Genomic DNA, 15,559 nt, shown 5'->3' on the forward strand with positions numbered 1-15,559 from the left:
TTATTCTGTTTAATATTATGCAGTCTTGATGAGCCAGAGGTACGCAGGTCATTGAAGCTCCATACCTGTCTCCGTTCCCTCACGGAACTTTTGACAGCGTGAAATGACAATCCGCCCCTGCACGCATCTCCCACGTCAAAAAGTAATGAGATTGTGCTGCTGGAAATATCACTACAAAGCATCAGACCTGCACTCGGGTCTGACTGCACCTTCAAACGGCGCTGCCTGCCAGCTCGCCTGCCTTGCCTGCCTGCTGAAAAAGAAACGAACAAAAACAATCAGAATCAGAGACAGAGAAACGGCAAGGGAAGCTCCCCACGCTGAGACAAACGAACACGCCGGGGTCTTTCATCCTGAGAGTGATTAGCCATCCGAAACGTTTTAAAACCCCGCTTTGAGTGCATTCCTCAAACGGAAGAGTTCCATTGAGGAGTGGTGGTGAGATGTTTCTCACTGGGAAGTGCCAGTGATCTAGTCTCTAATTGTGGCGCCGCTGACAAGGATGGTGTGGCTGGGAGCTTTTTAAGCGGGGCTTTTTGCTACGCTCTTGTTCCCTTCCTGTCAGATCCACCACCAAAGGCACCGGGAACAAAAAGGGCCCTCAGATTCTCCTCTTACATCCATCTGCCGACTGCTTTGTGCATGAATACAGGCTTAATTTAACACGCTAATAGGCCCTGATACTGCCCTAATGTGACCAGAACTACAATAAGGGTTGTATATGTGGCGTCAGAGGAGAAGCAAAGATTCTGACACATTGGCAATAGTGTTACCCTTCTTATGCAGTATAGCAGGAACAAAATCATGCTCAGTGTCTTTGAGGGGCGTTCAGTAGAGCAGGTAGGAGCTTTCAGGATTTGGCAAGGAAAACTTTTTGGATCCTCCACTGCTCAGAAGCCAGGCTGTTGAAGGTTTGAGGAATCGAAGTGAGGCTGTTTGAAGAATCAAAGAATAAGCGACAGTTGGGGGGGTAGACAGGGGAGGAAAGGAGTGAAACCCGAGCTCATAAAAATCAGTATTATAACAACATTAATTGATGCTGCTGAGTGCCATATGTGATGCCATATGGAAAAGCTGCCCCAGAGGCCTGCTATAATAGACAGCCCGCAGCGGTGCGCACAACTTGGCACATTTACAAACAAGGGACGTCCCATTAATATCAGCCACGCAGACAGAACAGGAGACAGTGGGAGAGGGAGTGGGAGGGTGTGGGAGGGAGGGGACGAGAAAATATAGAGGGAACTGAGTTACCTCACGTTTTGTTTGGATGCCATCTTCAGTCGTTTTTTCTTTTTCCTTTTTTTTTTTTCCGCTGTTTATCCAATCTCCTCATTTTACCTTTGAAACAGCTCAAGACATATACCCTATACCCATATCATTATACATTTACAATCTCTGCTCAGCCTGTACCCCCACCGCTCCTTAATTACAGTAATAAATGGCCCCTCCCTTCTGGGTCGGTCAGACCGCCCTCTGTCCACCCAACTGTCACTCCCACCACAGATGTCCAGTAGTCCTATCATGAGACGCACACACACAGAGACACACACACACTTCAGCAGGTGAGGTGATTCATGGCACCTTGACAAAGGCGGCGTGAACGAGCTCTGTTTAACCTCTTCTGTGCCTAATCACAGGGCAGCTGTTATTTACTGCTTCTGTCCTCCGTCTGCACTGCTCGGCTGTTCACGGCACTGTCATGCTCTAAAACTGAAATATGTCTCTTGATACAAACTGTACGGATATTCTGCGAGACATTATTCACTTGCAATGTCAGTTAATGTGCAGAAAAGTGTATTCATTTCATGCTCATTTGATATAGATTCCTTTGAATCATTAATATCTTGTAAGTAGTTTTAGGCTCTGAATGAAATAGAGCAGTGCTGCTTCTTTGGTAATAGTAACGTTTTTTAATCACAATGTTTCTATTTCTAAGAAAATTCAACTAATGACTATCATTCCTAACATAATGATTTATGCTGTATTTGTTTGTCAGAGTCTCAAGGCCTGGCCCACACTAAAAGAGGTTGAAAATGTGAGACCCCACACTTGACGACGAATAATGAGAACTTTAATGGTTTTATTCTTAAAGTGTGCAACCTCCGGTCTAAAAATATGAGTTGAATGAGAAAGTGCTAAAAATTGCACTTCATTGAGGATCCGCTTGAGGCTGTCTCCGGAAGTACCGGAAATCACATACACACTAATTGAAAAAAGACAATCTTTACAGCAGAAATAAACATGTTTACAGCCTGGTATAAAAGACGAGTGTAGTCTGGATAGCTCATGTCTCGATTGGCACACACTGAAGGGGGGGTGAATTTTCTCTAACGCGGCAATTTCGAAGATATTGAGATTAAGAGTCTTCCAATGAGAGACACAGCTGACTTGATTGACACTGTAGCTGTTAGCTAGGAGGCTCAAAGCCCGCCTCTTTACGTCACAATTGCTCGACAGCAGTAATATGGCTGCCGCCGATGATTGGCCTCAAAACAGTGCTTTAGAAACAGATGGGTGACGTCATTGATCCTACGTCTGTATTTTATACAGTCTATGGTTTTACAGGACGTGTAAACAACGTAGCCACATATGGAACACATGAACCCACAAGTTGGTCCTCTATATCTGACGGCCATCTATCTTTGTGCCTTAAGTTTAGTACTGTCACCATGGCTTCATTTGCTCTTATTTTTCCTTTAGTAAGTTGAGTCCTGATTGGCTATGGTTCCACGTGACAGTCCATGTACGGCTGTCAGGGTTTCCCCCACACAACTGGATATCTAATTGTAAATATTGAATATGTTTAATACTTATGATTTTGAATAGATGTCGCCCAACTGCTCTTCGGAGCATATCAAGAAAGGGAAATCAGTCCCAACATAACTCACAGTCTGGCAAAATAAAGTTCAGAACCATCAGAAAATCGGGCCTTTGCTTACTTTTGTTGAATCAAGCTTTAGATGACATCTTCAAGTTAGGATGTAAGGCCAGTTAGAAGAAGAAAAACAGATTCTCTCATTTCAGAGACTGGCAGTGAATTAAAGGCGTTGTGTTTTAAAAAAGGATAATTTATAACTAAAGCTGATTATTTGTTTTAGCACTGACAGTGGTGATCACAGAAATCAAAGAAATGATCAGTCAGTGTTGCGGTTTATTGGAGCCCTTGGAAGTTAAGGCAAATTTAAGAGTGTTATGTGACCACCAGAGGATCTGAAAACATATCCCTCTCATTCCCTTGTATGGCCTGGATGTCCACGCAAACTGTTCTGTGTGAAGCTTGTCTCTCTCCTCTGAAGTGCCCAGAGCAAGGAGGCAGAGGCCGAGATCCTCATGAAACAGAGTTGTCAGGCTTTCTGTTGAGTTTCATAGAATGTGAGGCGAAACAAGAGAAGTGTACAGCTGTTTCCTCCCTGACACAGAGGGAGGCAGATGAAGAGCAAGAGAGAGAAAGAGGGAGCGAGAGAAAGAGAGAGCTCTCTTTCTCTGTGATGTGCACTGATGTAGCTGCAGCTCTAGGTCAAACGCTGCCAGTGTTTTGTGTTCATCTTCGTCTCGTCTCCCCAGTGCTCCTCTAAATTATTCACAGCCTGAAGATGTGCAATGTGGCTGCCTCCTCCCTTCCCCTCTCCTCCTTCATCCTACATCACTCTGTCTCTCTTTCTCTGTTTCACGTCCCCTCTTTTTCCTCTCAAGTGACGACTTGTTTCAGAGGCGATGAACAGAAGTTTCTCCTTGCAAGCGGGCTAATCCCCACCCCCCACCCATCCCACATCCACTCATCTACCATCAACCACCCACCTTTCATCACTGACTCCGTGTCTCACAGTCTTTTCATCCCTGCTTGTCCCCAGCTTGCCTCTCCTGGCTGCCAGACTGGAGCCATCCGTTCCTTTTTAAAGGGGAGGCTGCCAGCTGTTAGCATCAACTCGTTGCTAGCTCCTGACACGATGGAGGGGTTGGGCTGGCAGGGTGTATTCCCCCTGCTCCTCTTTCTTTTTCCCTTTGTCTCATGTCTTTAATGATTTCCAGTGACTTTGTGCACGTTGTTGCGAGCCGAGTCGATGGGTAAACCCCAAGTGTGCATCAAATCCTCAGGCCAGTCGATGGCACTGATTAAAGATGTACCCGCCAGTCATTTCACCTTTAACAGACTGTCTGCGGGAGCTCCTGGAAACCAAGGACATGATGCGGCTGTGGTTAGGCCATTACTCAAGTGTTTCACGTTTGTCTTTTGGGAGGGTTTATGATTTTAAAATTTCAGACAGTGAAAAAAGTCCAGCGTGTCAGTTTTAGCTGTTTTTTTATTCTCATATTGTCAGTTAATCATCACTTACCTCCTGCACAACCTTAAATACTGAACACCTTTATCATAAACAAACATCAGTTCCATATCTGTGTTCAAAGAGAGAGATCAAAATGACTGGATGAGTATACACAGGCTACTTCGTTTAAGCCTTACTTTCTAATATTTGAGAGGCTGACAGCAAAGTTACACCAGACAGAGTGTGGTCCACACTTTCCTATTAAGGCGGAGATACAGCTCTAATTCAGGCCAATTCTGACCTGACTTTTGAGTTGCACGACTGATTTAGAAGTCGGTCAAGGCAAGTGTACAGGAGGGGCACGACAGCTTAACCGCTGCCCCTGTCCAGTTTGAAGAATTTCTTGCACGTCAGAAATCATGGTCTGCTGGCCACACACTGTTGTGATAGCAGAGCCATGAGCCAATTCCCCAACTTCTTTTTACCTGATGAATTTCCAAAGGAAACTTTATTGGCAATTGGCTGAGCTACATTCAAATTCAACACGTACAGTGAGAGCACTCAGGTTGGGCTTGAAAGTCAGACTCTACAGTGTGAGCTCATAATTTATGAGCACTGGTCATGTGTCATAAACTTTCACTGTGGCATTTATAAAACGGTACAACGTGTTCCTGTCTTAGAGGGAAACTGCTGAAATAAGCACCCAGCTGATGCCCAAACTCCTGTAAAGGATTTCCATCTTGACAAAACATATTGTATTTAGTCTAAACACCAATGACATGTGCGCTTCTGGATATAAGTAGCTGGTTTATTGTGTTGAATTCGTAATACTGACCATGTATGGCTCCTAATATTATGGTCCCTTTGGCACAATCAGGCTAAAGAGATGAAGAAAGGCAGAAAAGTCAGTGCGACTGTTAATAAGAAAGGATGAGCTTACTGTACATTGTTTGGGTGAAAACTTGAAAGCATTCATAAAACTTGGCAGACAATTTCCAGGGTAATAGCTGTTTTATTTCTGTAATATTATTTACAATTTTTGAATCAACATTTTAAAATGATAAATAAAAAAAGGATCAGTTCAAATTCTTAAGTCTATAAAATCTCTCCCTACTTTAATTAATTCTATACTTAATTCCCAAAATATTTATTGTGTCCCAGCATATAATGACAGTGTCATTTAAAGCTGGGGTTGGCAGTCTCGGAAAACTAGCATGAATTTGAATGTAGCATTTCCTCATGACTCCGTCTAACCCCTCCCCTCCTCCCTCAGAGCTCCTCCAAAACGACGCCCCCCCCGCTCACATGCACAAGCGCCGCTGACTTGCGACCATATGATGGTGACTGATTCAAAACCTGTCATGCTAGCATTATCCAGTTGTACCAGTGACACAATATCAGGAGAAAAGTTATAACACACATATAATACTGTAACAGCTCTACTGTTTGTTAAACGTGTTCAGTGTAGATGTTCTTAATTCCTACAGTGTTGACGGTTAGTGAAGGCATCAGGAGAGGTGTAGAGTGTGTGAGCTGGAGAGAGGAGAGACAAGAGGAGAAGTTCTTCATTCATTCAAACATTGATTGTTGCTTTGTTGGTTGGCGTGATCACGGCCGACAGTGACCGGTTATTAAAACTAAACGTGTTCACGAATCGGCTCGTGATCACTACAGCGTCCGGACGGACGCTACAGTACATATACATTTTCTGTAGGACTTAGTAAATGTCATTCATTCTTCTACTTGTCAGAGCCCCCGTGGTGAGAGCTTTTTAGACTCTGATCCGGACTACAGTCCTGAGCAAAGCACCTCATCGGGTCAGAGGGGACAGGCCTGAGGTCGGCCGAGAGGGGCAGTAAATAGAGTCAGGGGAAGCAGAGGCAGAAGACGGGGACTCAGAGTGCACGTCGGGGAATGTACACGCAGGAGGCGGGCAGAACAGCAAGACGGGATTTGAATAGTTTAAAATTTTGGGAACCAAAACAGGCTGATTGGTTGGTGTTTTCCCAGTTTTACTCTGGCTGTAGATAGCAGCTTTTCTCGCTCTTTTTTAATAACACATTATGCATTGATTGCCATCAGGACATAAAGATCATTTTAACCAGTATAACAAAAAGCTTTAACATATAAAATGTCATTCATATCTCTCTGAAGTGGAGTGCAGCCGGACAAACATGCGGTCGTCCTGTGTCAGGAGCTTACAAGCTGTCTGTGTTTGCAATGCATAATTATTGTCATGTTAACTGAAAATATGCAAGCATTAAATCCTGTGTAGACAGCAGGGGTTGCAGGATAAGGTGTGTCCTCATGGCCACCTGAGGAGAGAGCAGAGTGTCGAGAGCAGTTGAATCCGGTTCCAGCCGTTTCCACAGAACACTCATTTGTAATTCTGTTCCCTTCCTACAAAAACGTTTGATCATTGCAGAGGGGGGACAGGAGGTAGCAGGAGGGGGAAGGGAGCTCAAGCTTTCTCCCTCCCTCCTCAGTCCCCCCTTCCCAAACCCCCACCCGCCCTCTCGCAATTGCTGTCACCCTGTATGAATGCCCCCTCTGGCCCGATGACAAGTCGAGCGTGAAACGCTTGGCTGCCCCCTGAAATTAGCAGTAGAGCCCCCCGGCGGCACATGCTTCTCATGACCAGCACACAGTGGGCTGCCGCCAGATTCTTTTCATTATGGCTGTGGCCTGCCAGCCCCCTTACTCTACCTCCTTCTGCCTCTTCCTCCACCCCGTCCCTCCTCTCCTTCTCCTTCCCCCTGTGCATCGGCCAGAGCTCAGTAAACAGCATCTGTAGTGCTCATCACATTAGTGTCGAAGGGAAGAGGAGGAAGAGGACGGAGCCAAGCTCTCTGTGGGTGTTGCTGTTATTTCTTTGATTTAAAGTGTCCACATGTGTCTGTAAAGTAAGTCATTGTATGTAAATGCACCAGAATGTATAAAGTGTACATGTTTCTGTGCGTTTCTCTGACAGGATTAGTGAGAGAGAGTTAGTAGCAGCAGTTCAGAAAGTGAGTGAGAGTGAGAGTGAGAGTGAGAGTGAGAGAGAGAGAGAGAGAGAGAGAGAGAGAGAGAGAGAGAGGAGTAGCAGTACAGAGTGATGCCTGGAGGCTCAATCTGTTCCTCACTGAGCTACATCAGTGTTAGAAACGGCGGCTCAGGCCGCGGGGAAGCCTCCACTCGCTCCATCAAACTGTCAGGCAGCCAGCGGAGCTGCACAGGGAGACTCTCAGCTGCCCCCGGGGCCAGTTCAAGTCAACATCCCATTTCCTTGCCTCCTCGCCTAATTTCTCCTCTGCCCCGACTTAAATTTCCAATGCCCAGTGTCTGCTGCTGCAGCCCAGCAGCACCAGGCCTGGGGCCGCCTCAAAACACTGGGTGGTGCTGAGGGTTGTGTGTGTGTGTGTGTGTGTGTGTGTGTGTGTGTGTGTGTGTGTGTGTGTGTGTGTGTGTGTGTGTGTGTGTGTGTGTGTGTGTGTGTGTGTGTGTGTGTGTGTATCGAGTGTGTAAGTGTGTGTGTGTTTGCCTCTGAAGGCAAGATAGCAAGCTTGTTACAGTCACACGGTCAGTAGAGACAAGTAGAAGCCGAAGGGAGCTTCATGAAAGACGAGGTTTGGAAAAAATATATAAATCAGTGTTGTTTTTTTCCCCTATTCTCTTTTACCTCTGTCCCCATTTTTCTTCCATGACTATATTCATAACACAGTTGTGTATTCCCTGTCCCTCCAGGTTTCTGGCAGTTTTTCTTCTTTCTCTCTGAGCAGAATAAATGCTCCCTGTTCCCTCATACATCTGCCATTACTGTCTGTTTTTCCCTCGCCAAACTACTCCAAGGATCACACCGGCAGCCCGGCTGGCTCTGTCACTCCCCCAGCGAGTGCTGAAAGCAAAGGTTGAGGGATTTCTTGTTGGAAAGGACAAGGCGGCCCTTTAATTTAGTGAAGAAGGGGGACAGCTCTTCAAGTTTACCCCCACAAGTATCACCATCAATCTGTCCGTACTCCCCCTCCCCTTCTTCCTCCTCAGCCTCACCACATACTTTGCATGGAAGTAAAACAGAGTTGCTGCCAGGTCCCAGCGCTGTTTACATGGACTCTGGGTAATGTAAAAGTCTGCTTAGTTTGGCCCCAGGTCAGGACTATATCTCTCCTCACCAGAGCTTGATTTACATGGCCCCCGCTGACTCTTCCCTTAAGTGTGTCGGCTCTGAACCAGAGGCCTCTGTGTGTCTGGCTAATGCGAAGAGCATTTCTCTGAGCTTGTCTTCTGCAGTGCTCCTTCGCTCTCATTCTCTCTCTGTCCACTTTTAACAGGCCTCTGTAAAAAGGAGCTTTTGTTGAAGCCATCTCTCTGTTTGCACAGCCCACTGCGAGGTCCCAGGCTCAAATATGGTTTAACGTGAGAGCCTGTCTAGGCCTGCTCTTCTGGTCGATATCATTTCTACCCGGCAGAGCTTTTTCTCTCAATCTCATTCCCTCTAGAGCCTACATCTTCACTGGGATCAATACTTTCCTAATCCAGAGCTCCCGGGCTGACCCAGGGTAATCAGCTGACTTCCCATGCTGCCTGCAGGGGAGGTCAAGGGTCAAATGGCTGTATAGATTTGATCCTATGATCAAATCACTTTTGCTAGGTGCTGTTTTCAGATACAGGTAGTAGGGTCAAGAGCAATCACTGGATTTTTTCCCCTCTGTGTTAGAGATAGTTAAATAGCTAAGTGAGCCATTATAACACCAGCACTCACATTAAGAACTTCACATGGAAGCACACACGCATACCACCGCCTCTAACTTTGTGACTCAAAGCTTGATAAGTTATTTTCAGAGAGGATAAGAACATGAGAGTAGAAACAAACCACTCTGTTGGTAACTTATGAAAGCTAAGGCTTTCTCTTCCCCACAAGTCCAAAGAAACCTTCAGACATCCTGCTGATGTTTCAGACCCAGCAGGAGGTCCCCCAGCGGACCTTAGGCTCTGCTTCCACGCCCCATCAGAGTGTCCACAGCGCTTACGTCCCCACACCTCATCCCCACATCCACAGGAGGGAAATTGCGTGTGGAAATTGGTGTTGTTTCACGAGTATCCGACACTGCTTTGGTCCTCGGTGATCTAAATGGACCATTACCCCCTCTGTGTGCTCTCACTCTGGGAGATCAGGTTTTTTCAGTACTCTTTCCTTTACAATCTGGAGTACCTTAGGATATATCTGCACAGAAATATCTACTTAAATGAAGCTATTTCCCTCATTAGTATGAAGATGTCTAAATGCATGCGTTGTTGGCTTGTCACAACAACTGCAAGAGTTAAAGTGCTGCTGCTATCCCATTGTTTAACAAGCCTTTAACAACCCTTTAGTTTTGAACTGCAGTTCATTGTTTTCCTTCTTACATTTAATCTCTGCAACAATGTTAATACTTTTAAAGAACAGATCAACTCAGTGTTGCAAGGAATTCAAAATAGTGCGAGGGCCATGTGAAAGCTGGAAACTTCCAAAAAGTGAAAATGGCTGACAGTTCTTTCTCTATTTCTACACCTATCTTTGTCGCAAACATAATCTGATGGCACCTTGTCGAATAACTCTAATGACAAACAGCATGGAAAGCTGTTCTCACAAACTCATTGTCAAAAACAAAAAACTTTTATGCTTTCTTTCCCTTTTTCTTTTTCATTCAACTTATTTATTTTGATTATTCTGAGTAGAAACCAATAGTGACACTTAAATGCCAGCAGCTTTTGTTTTGCCAATTTTTATACATTTCTTGCAGCAAGTACAGAGCTGCGATCAGTATTCAGGCAGACAGTTGTTGACGCCGTGCCAGCGTTTGCGTAGCCGGGCAAGTTCCTCCTCTGCTGCTCTGTCTATCTCTGAGGCAGAATTCATGACAGACTGTCCTCCGAGTGTGACAAGTGGAACTGTGTGATTAATTTGGCCAGTCGTTTTAATTTGCTGCGGGATACACGCCGCTTATTGTCTTTCCCTTGCACGTCTATCGGAATCTGCCAGAGGAAATGTCCAGGAGAACCGGGACATCCATCCCACCCTCCCTCTCTCCATTTTCCACTCTTGCGCCCCTCTCAGCAACCCAGCCTCATTTCAGGCCTGATCTGCAGGGTCGTCATGGGGGCCAGCCCAGGTCGAGGCCTGGCTGCATCCAGGGCCACTGGCGGAATAAATCTCCTGTCTCTGAAGTGTTGAAAGCTGTGTAAATGTCAAATGCATCCGTCTGATGTACTGGCTGAGCACAGGGAGGGGTGTAGAGGAGGTGGGTTGCAGGGAGGGAGGATTTTGGATGAGCCATCCGCTGAAGCTAGTCCCCCGTTACTCTTCATAGCTGGCGGTTGCCAGGTGCAGATGTTTCTGCTTGCTCCCTGCCTCTGAAGAGCCAGCCAGTATTTTTTCCCTTTTTTTCTGTCTTTTTTTCTTTTTGTTTGGTTTGTGAACATCTATGAGAGACACAAACCTCTGGGGGCTTGGCTCCTGTCAGGCAGCTTAGTGAGCTGCATATCTCTTCGATTTTAACAATGTCCCCCCTGACCACCAGACGTGCTGTTCAGGGAGCTTTCTGTTTGTGGTTGTGCATTTGCATTTCACCATTTGGTTTTCTTTTATAGTCTAGTTGAAAAATCTTTTACCCAGTGTAGATATTCAAAGAAGCACAGGGTGCTTAATGACGTGGTTGTCTTCCCACACCCACGCAGTCACAAGCATGAGCCATTCTCATTCTTTTATAGCTTCATTGTTTTCTTTTATTTGACCCAACCAAGTGTAGTAGCCTAACAGGGCAATCACATAGAGTACTGACAAAAAGTGCTCTAACACTACTTCTATGCATCCCTCCCTTCATTTCTATAGAAACCCCCCCACATGCTTTAACTGTTGTTTTGTTCCCCCTCTCCACCTGCCTCTCTCCACCCTGCTGTGCTGTGTCTCTCTCTGTCTCTGTCTGAGCCATAGTATTCCTCTTTACGCTCTGCTGCAGTGCATGCTTCTTGTAAAAGGATAAGCACCACGCTGTGCTCTTTTGATATTATTTTTCCTCCTCACCAGCTCCAGCCTTATGAGGCCTCATCTCTAGTGTCATGGCTACCGCTGCAACAACAAGGCCAAGCGTGCACCCAGGGAATACACCGAGCCAGTTGTTCATCTCCGTCACCCAGGGTTTAAACTCCCCCTCAGTAATAGAGAGGAACTCACACACCGCTGTGAGATAGAAACTGTCTGCTCAGCTGCATGCTAAAGATACATTTACAGCGGTTTCCTGTGGGTCGGGCCAAGTTTGAGATGAGATCAATTTACCTTTTTTTCGTAGACGGATTGAGACGGAGAGAAACACTGCTTTAAAAGTGGCTCCTTTCACATAAAATGCAAGAGTGGTGGGTGAACAAATAGTTGGAGATTACAGGTTGTGATGCTCACCCAAACAGAAATGGCTGACAATTAATTTGTCTCAAATCCCACGTCTGAATGGGGAATTGATTGACAAGAAGCCTAAGCCACTTTCTCTACTTAACGCCCTGCACTCTGTAATGAAGGTCTTTGACAAGAAAAGCCCAGAAATTAGGGTTTGCAAACATTCCCCAAGAGAAGAGAAGGCATTTTGCATAAAAATGTGCCCAAGATTTCTCTTTTTTTCCCATTTTCAGTCTGAATATATGCAGGTTTGCTCTCATAGATTAGAGCACTATGAAAGAGTTAGGTTTTTGATTATATTATTGTTGGTCAAGGAGTTAAATGTGCTTTTTTCCGTTATGGTATATCAATTTATCAAAATAGTTCTACAATTGTGGAGCAAAGCACACCATGAGACATACAGGAGGTAATTACTGTGTCGACTGAGGTAATTTTTCCTGTATTGTAAGGCACCTTCTCGATGCTTTCACGCTTACTTTCTTGATCTCACCACAAGCTCTAAAATAATGAACAGCAATCACGTCAGCGAGTACAAAGCCTCCTTTTGAATACATCCTTTTACTGCATTTGTCCTCCATAAAGTAGATGCTCTTGTATAATGTCTTGTGTCAGAATGCTTCAGTGTGAACAATAAGAGCTCAGGCATTTCTCTTAGTTGTTATACACAACAATAAAACCTCCTGAGGGGGTGGTGATGTTTTTCACTTAAAGCTCCCGCCAGCAAGGACTCCTGCTGTATCTCTTGTCTTTGCATAGTTGAATGAATCACTGAGCATAGCACAGAAGCCCGACACACACACAGACACACACACAGACACACACACACACACACACACACACACACACACACTCTCCCCTCCTGAGAGATCTTGGCCACTGAGCCCCTGCACTGATTACTCTCGTTACTTAATTATACATTTGGACCCACCGCACTCTGAACAAAGGGCCGCTGTGCCTCCATTGACCCGGCTCCCTGCTCATTGTGCCCGGCTCTGAAAGGGAGTCAAACAAAATAAAGAGGCTCCACTTAAATATGTTGCCACAGGAACTTAATTGACAGATTGATGGCGGTTTTTCACTGGGGGCCCTCTCTCCGTCTCTATGTGGCTCCTCGCTTGAATTGCTCTGCTCCTCATGCTTCCTGCTGTGAGGTCCAGTGGGACTCAACCACCGCTCAACCACTCCTGTTTCCAAAACTTCCCCCTCTATTGTCCAATGGGAGAGAGTTAGCAACCAAAAGCATTTAGAAACAAATGAATGTGTGAGAAACGGAAGCAAGGAGTTGTGGGTTTGACATAGATAAGTAAATGTGTTTAACATGATAATCAAAGTTACCACATTTTAGAAGGAAATGATGTATGTTGTAGGTGCTGAACATGGGGAAAGGTAAAGAATCTAAATCACTCCTGGGTCATTGACTTCACTGTGACTTCTCACATTATTTACGACTGCAGATGAATCAAATTTCCAGTATTCATGTCATCATTATTTTAATTTATTTGCTAAAAATACTTTTCTGCCTCTGAACATGTGAGGGATGAAAAGCTGTGGCCCTCTGTGTGACAGATACAAGGTCTAACTGTATTCAGTTTTTTAAAGGTTGCACCTCTTCTGAAGACTTCTGAGCCTGATCTGTTTTTATTTTCACGGTAAAATAACTTCAAAATTTCAAGTGTTGGAGAAAAACCCATTTTACTTCCACGCTGAACAGGCTGCAAATTGGCCTTTGGCCGTGCTAGACAAGGAATTTCTCAGAATACGACCTCTTGTTCTTTAGTTCCTTTATCCCTGAAAAGTCTGAGATAGAAATTAAAGGCAGGTTTGTCATAGGGTGGATTTGAAATACCAAACTTAATAGGCACTGTGTTTGAGTATTCAGAGAGCCTAAGCGCTCTCTGTCCTTGAGATACTATCGTCCAATTTTAAAGCACTCTTAAAAGGCTAAATGACAAGCTGCAGCTGAATTTAAAGTCATCGAACAGGCTCTTTATGATGGAACTCAGTGTATCGTGTGATTCATTTTTGATCTTTTATAAATTTGCAGCATTGAATTCACAACAGAAACACCAGAATGGCGTTCAGTGCGGCTGTGCTGCTTTAGAAACATGAAAAACTCTCAGACTACCACACTTTCCTTCCCCTCTTCATCCTCTGCTGTTTGCTCTGAAAGCTGTCAGTGAATGAGAAGTTTTACACAAAAATAACATCTGCACTGATTATGGGCTACTTGGGGGGGGGGGGGGCAGATGAATAATTCCTTATATATCTCATGTCTGTCTCTTCTCTGTTACAGTGTGACAGCGAGAGTGACATTGACGGCAAGGTAAGACTGCATTTCCTGTGTTTATTCACCCACCGACATGGAGTGGATGAGAGTTGTGAATAACAAATTTGAGCTCTAAACTAGAGGAGAGACAGTCACACTGTGTTGTTAGCAAGAAAAAAGACGAGGTGTAAAAGACAATCTTCTGCTTCCACCACTGTTGATAATTTGCATTTTACAGAAAGTGACAAGGAAACTGCAAAAGAAGTTGTTTTTCACTGTTAGTCTTGGATGTTACGAAGTAAAAAAAAATGGAATCTGCAGTGTTTGGAGCAATTTATGTCTGAATATGTCTTGAATATGTCTCCAAGCTTAGATCACAGCTTATAATGCTCCAGACAAAGAGTTTCACTGAGTCTGTATTATATGTTATTGCAAGACACATTTCACCTCTATTTACTTGTTTCTTTATTTCTCTATACAGCAGTAACATAAGTCTACATTTTGTGACTTGTGTAATCATTTTAGTTTAAAACTGGAGAGTTTTGCAAAGATGCATTTGCTCAAGTCAAAGAAATACTTGTCTGTTTTCTGCAAAAACAGATGAAAAGTTTGTAAACAGAGGGTTAAATGTGTATATCAGGATGTCTTTACTTTTGAACTCATCAAAGGTAGCAACCTGGACTATAGCGATCACTTTTGCTGTTCCAATTTTGCTCAGTTAAAGGGATAGTTTTTTTTTTGAAGTGTTACTATTTGTCAATAGTAAGTCTAAAAACATATCATCATAAACATATCATGCAGACAATGGATTGTGTCCTTTTGCAATAAAAAGCAATAGTAGCAGACAACTTAGTTTAAAGATGTACTTCCTTTTTGCTTTTCTGGTGGTCTGATTTAACTTCTGAAAATTGAAGACAGTTACTAAAACAGCAGATTTCAGTGAGGCAGGAAACACTGGTTGGTGACTGACTGCAGCCATATGTGAGTTTCTGGTATCCTCTGATTCAGAAAGTAGAGTGTACATTTAAACCGCGAAGTGCTTGGGTCAAAGTCTCTAAAAATTAGCCAAATTACGTGGCCATATGGCCCCGTCTGCAGCGGTTGATAGCCTTGCTTGTGTCCCAGTTCTCCATCCTGGCTCGCAACAAAGTGGTGAAGCTGACCGGCATCCCCTGTGGGTAATACACAGACTATCAACAAATGCCTAATACAACAAAACCATCCCTTTAAATTAATGTAGAGAATATATATGAGACAATCTTCAGAGTTTATTGACAAATCTTTGAAAGCATTGTGACTTTAACTCTCCACAGCTACACGTGATCTGAATTCATTCATCGTTTTTCCACAAATGTTTAAACATGGAAAGCAAAACTGGAGCTAGCATTACCAGAAACTTGGTGGGCTTCAGACAGTGCACACATATTTTTCAGTGATGTCATCTTGTCAGCTTTTACCATTTTACACTTTGACAGATGTAGTGTATCAGTTTTACTTCTGTGTATTTGTTTATCCCAGGCTTGGAGGTGGTTGTCTGATGGCAGCCACCTGGTTACAAGATGAAATGCCTTTGGGGAACCTCATGCATTCTAATTCCTCCACAGTTTAGCAATTACTCCCTGG

General features: G+C 44.3%; 1 protein-coding gene across 1 annotated transcript in view; it reads left to right on the forward strand.

The window, feature by feature from the left end:
• Positions 1–15,559, forward strand: part of fbrsl1 (fibrosin-like 1) — a 492,137-nt gene that overhangs the window by 379,427 nt on the left and 97,151 nt on the right. The window contains exon 15 of the mRNA XM_034691889.1: positions 13,964–13,993. Within this exon, the coding sequence (XP_034547780.1) occupies positions 13,964–13,993 (30 nt within the window). The remainder of the gene's footprint in view (positions 1–13,963; positions 13,994–15,559) is intronic.

This window comes from Notolabrus celidotus, chromosome 9 (genome assembly GCF_009762535.1).
Source record: "Notolabrus celidotus isolate fNotCel1 chromosome 9, fNotCel1.pri, whole genome shotgun sequence".
Lineage (NCBI taxonomy): Eukaryota > Metazoa > Chordata > Actinopteri > Labriformes > Labridae > Notolabrus > Notolabrus celidotus.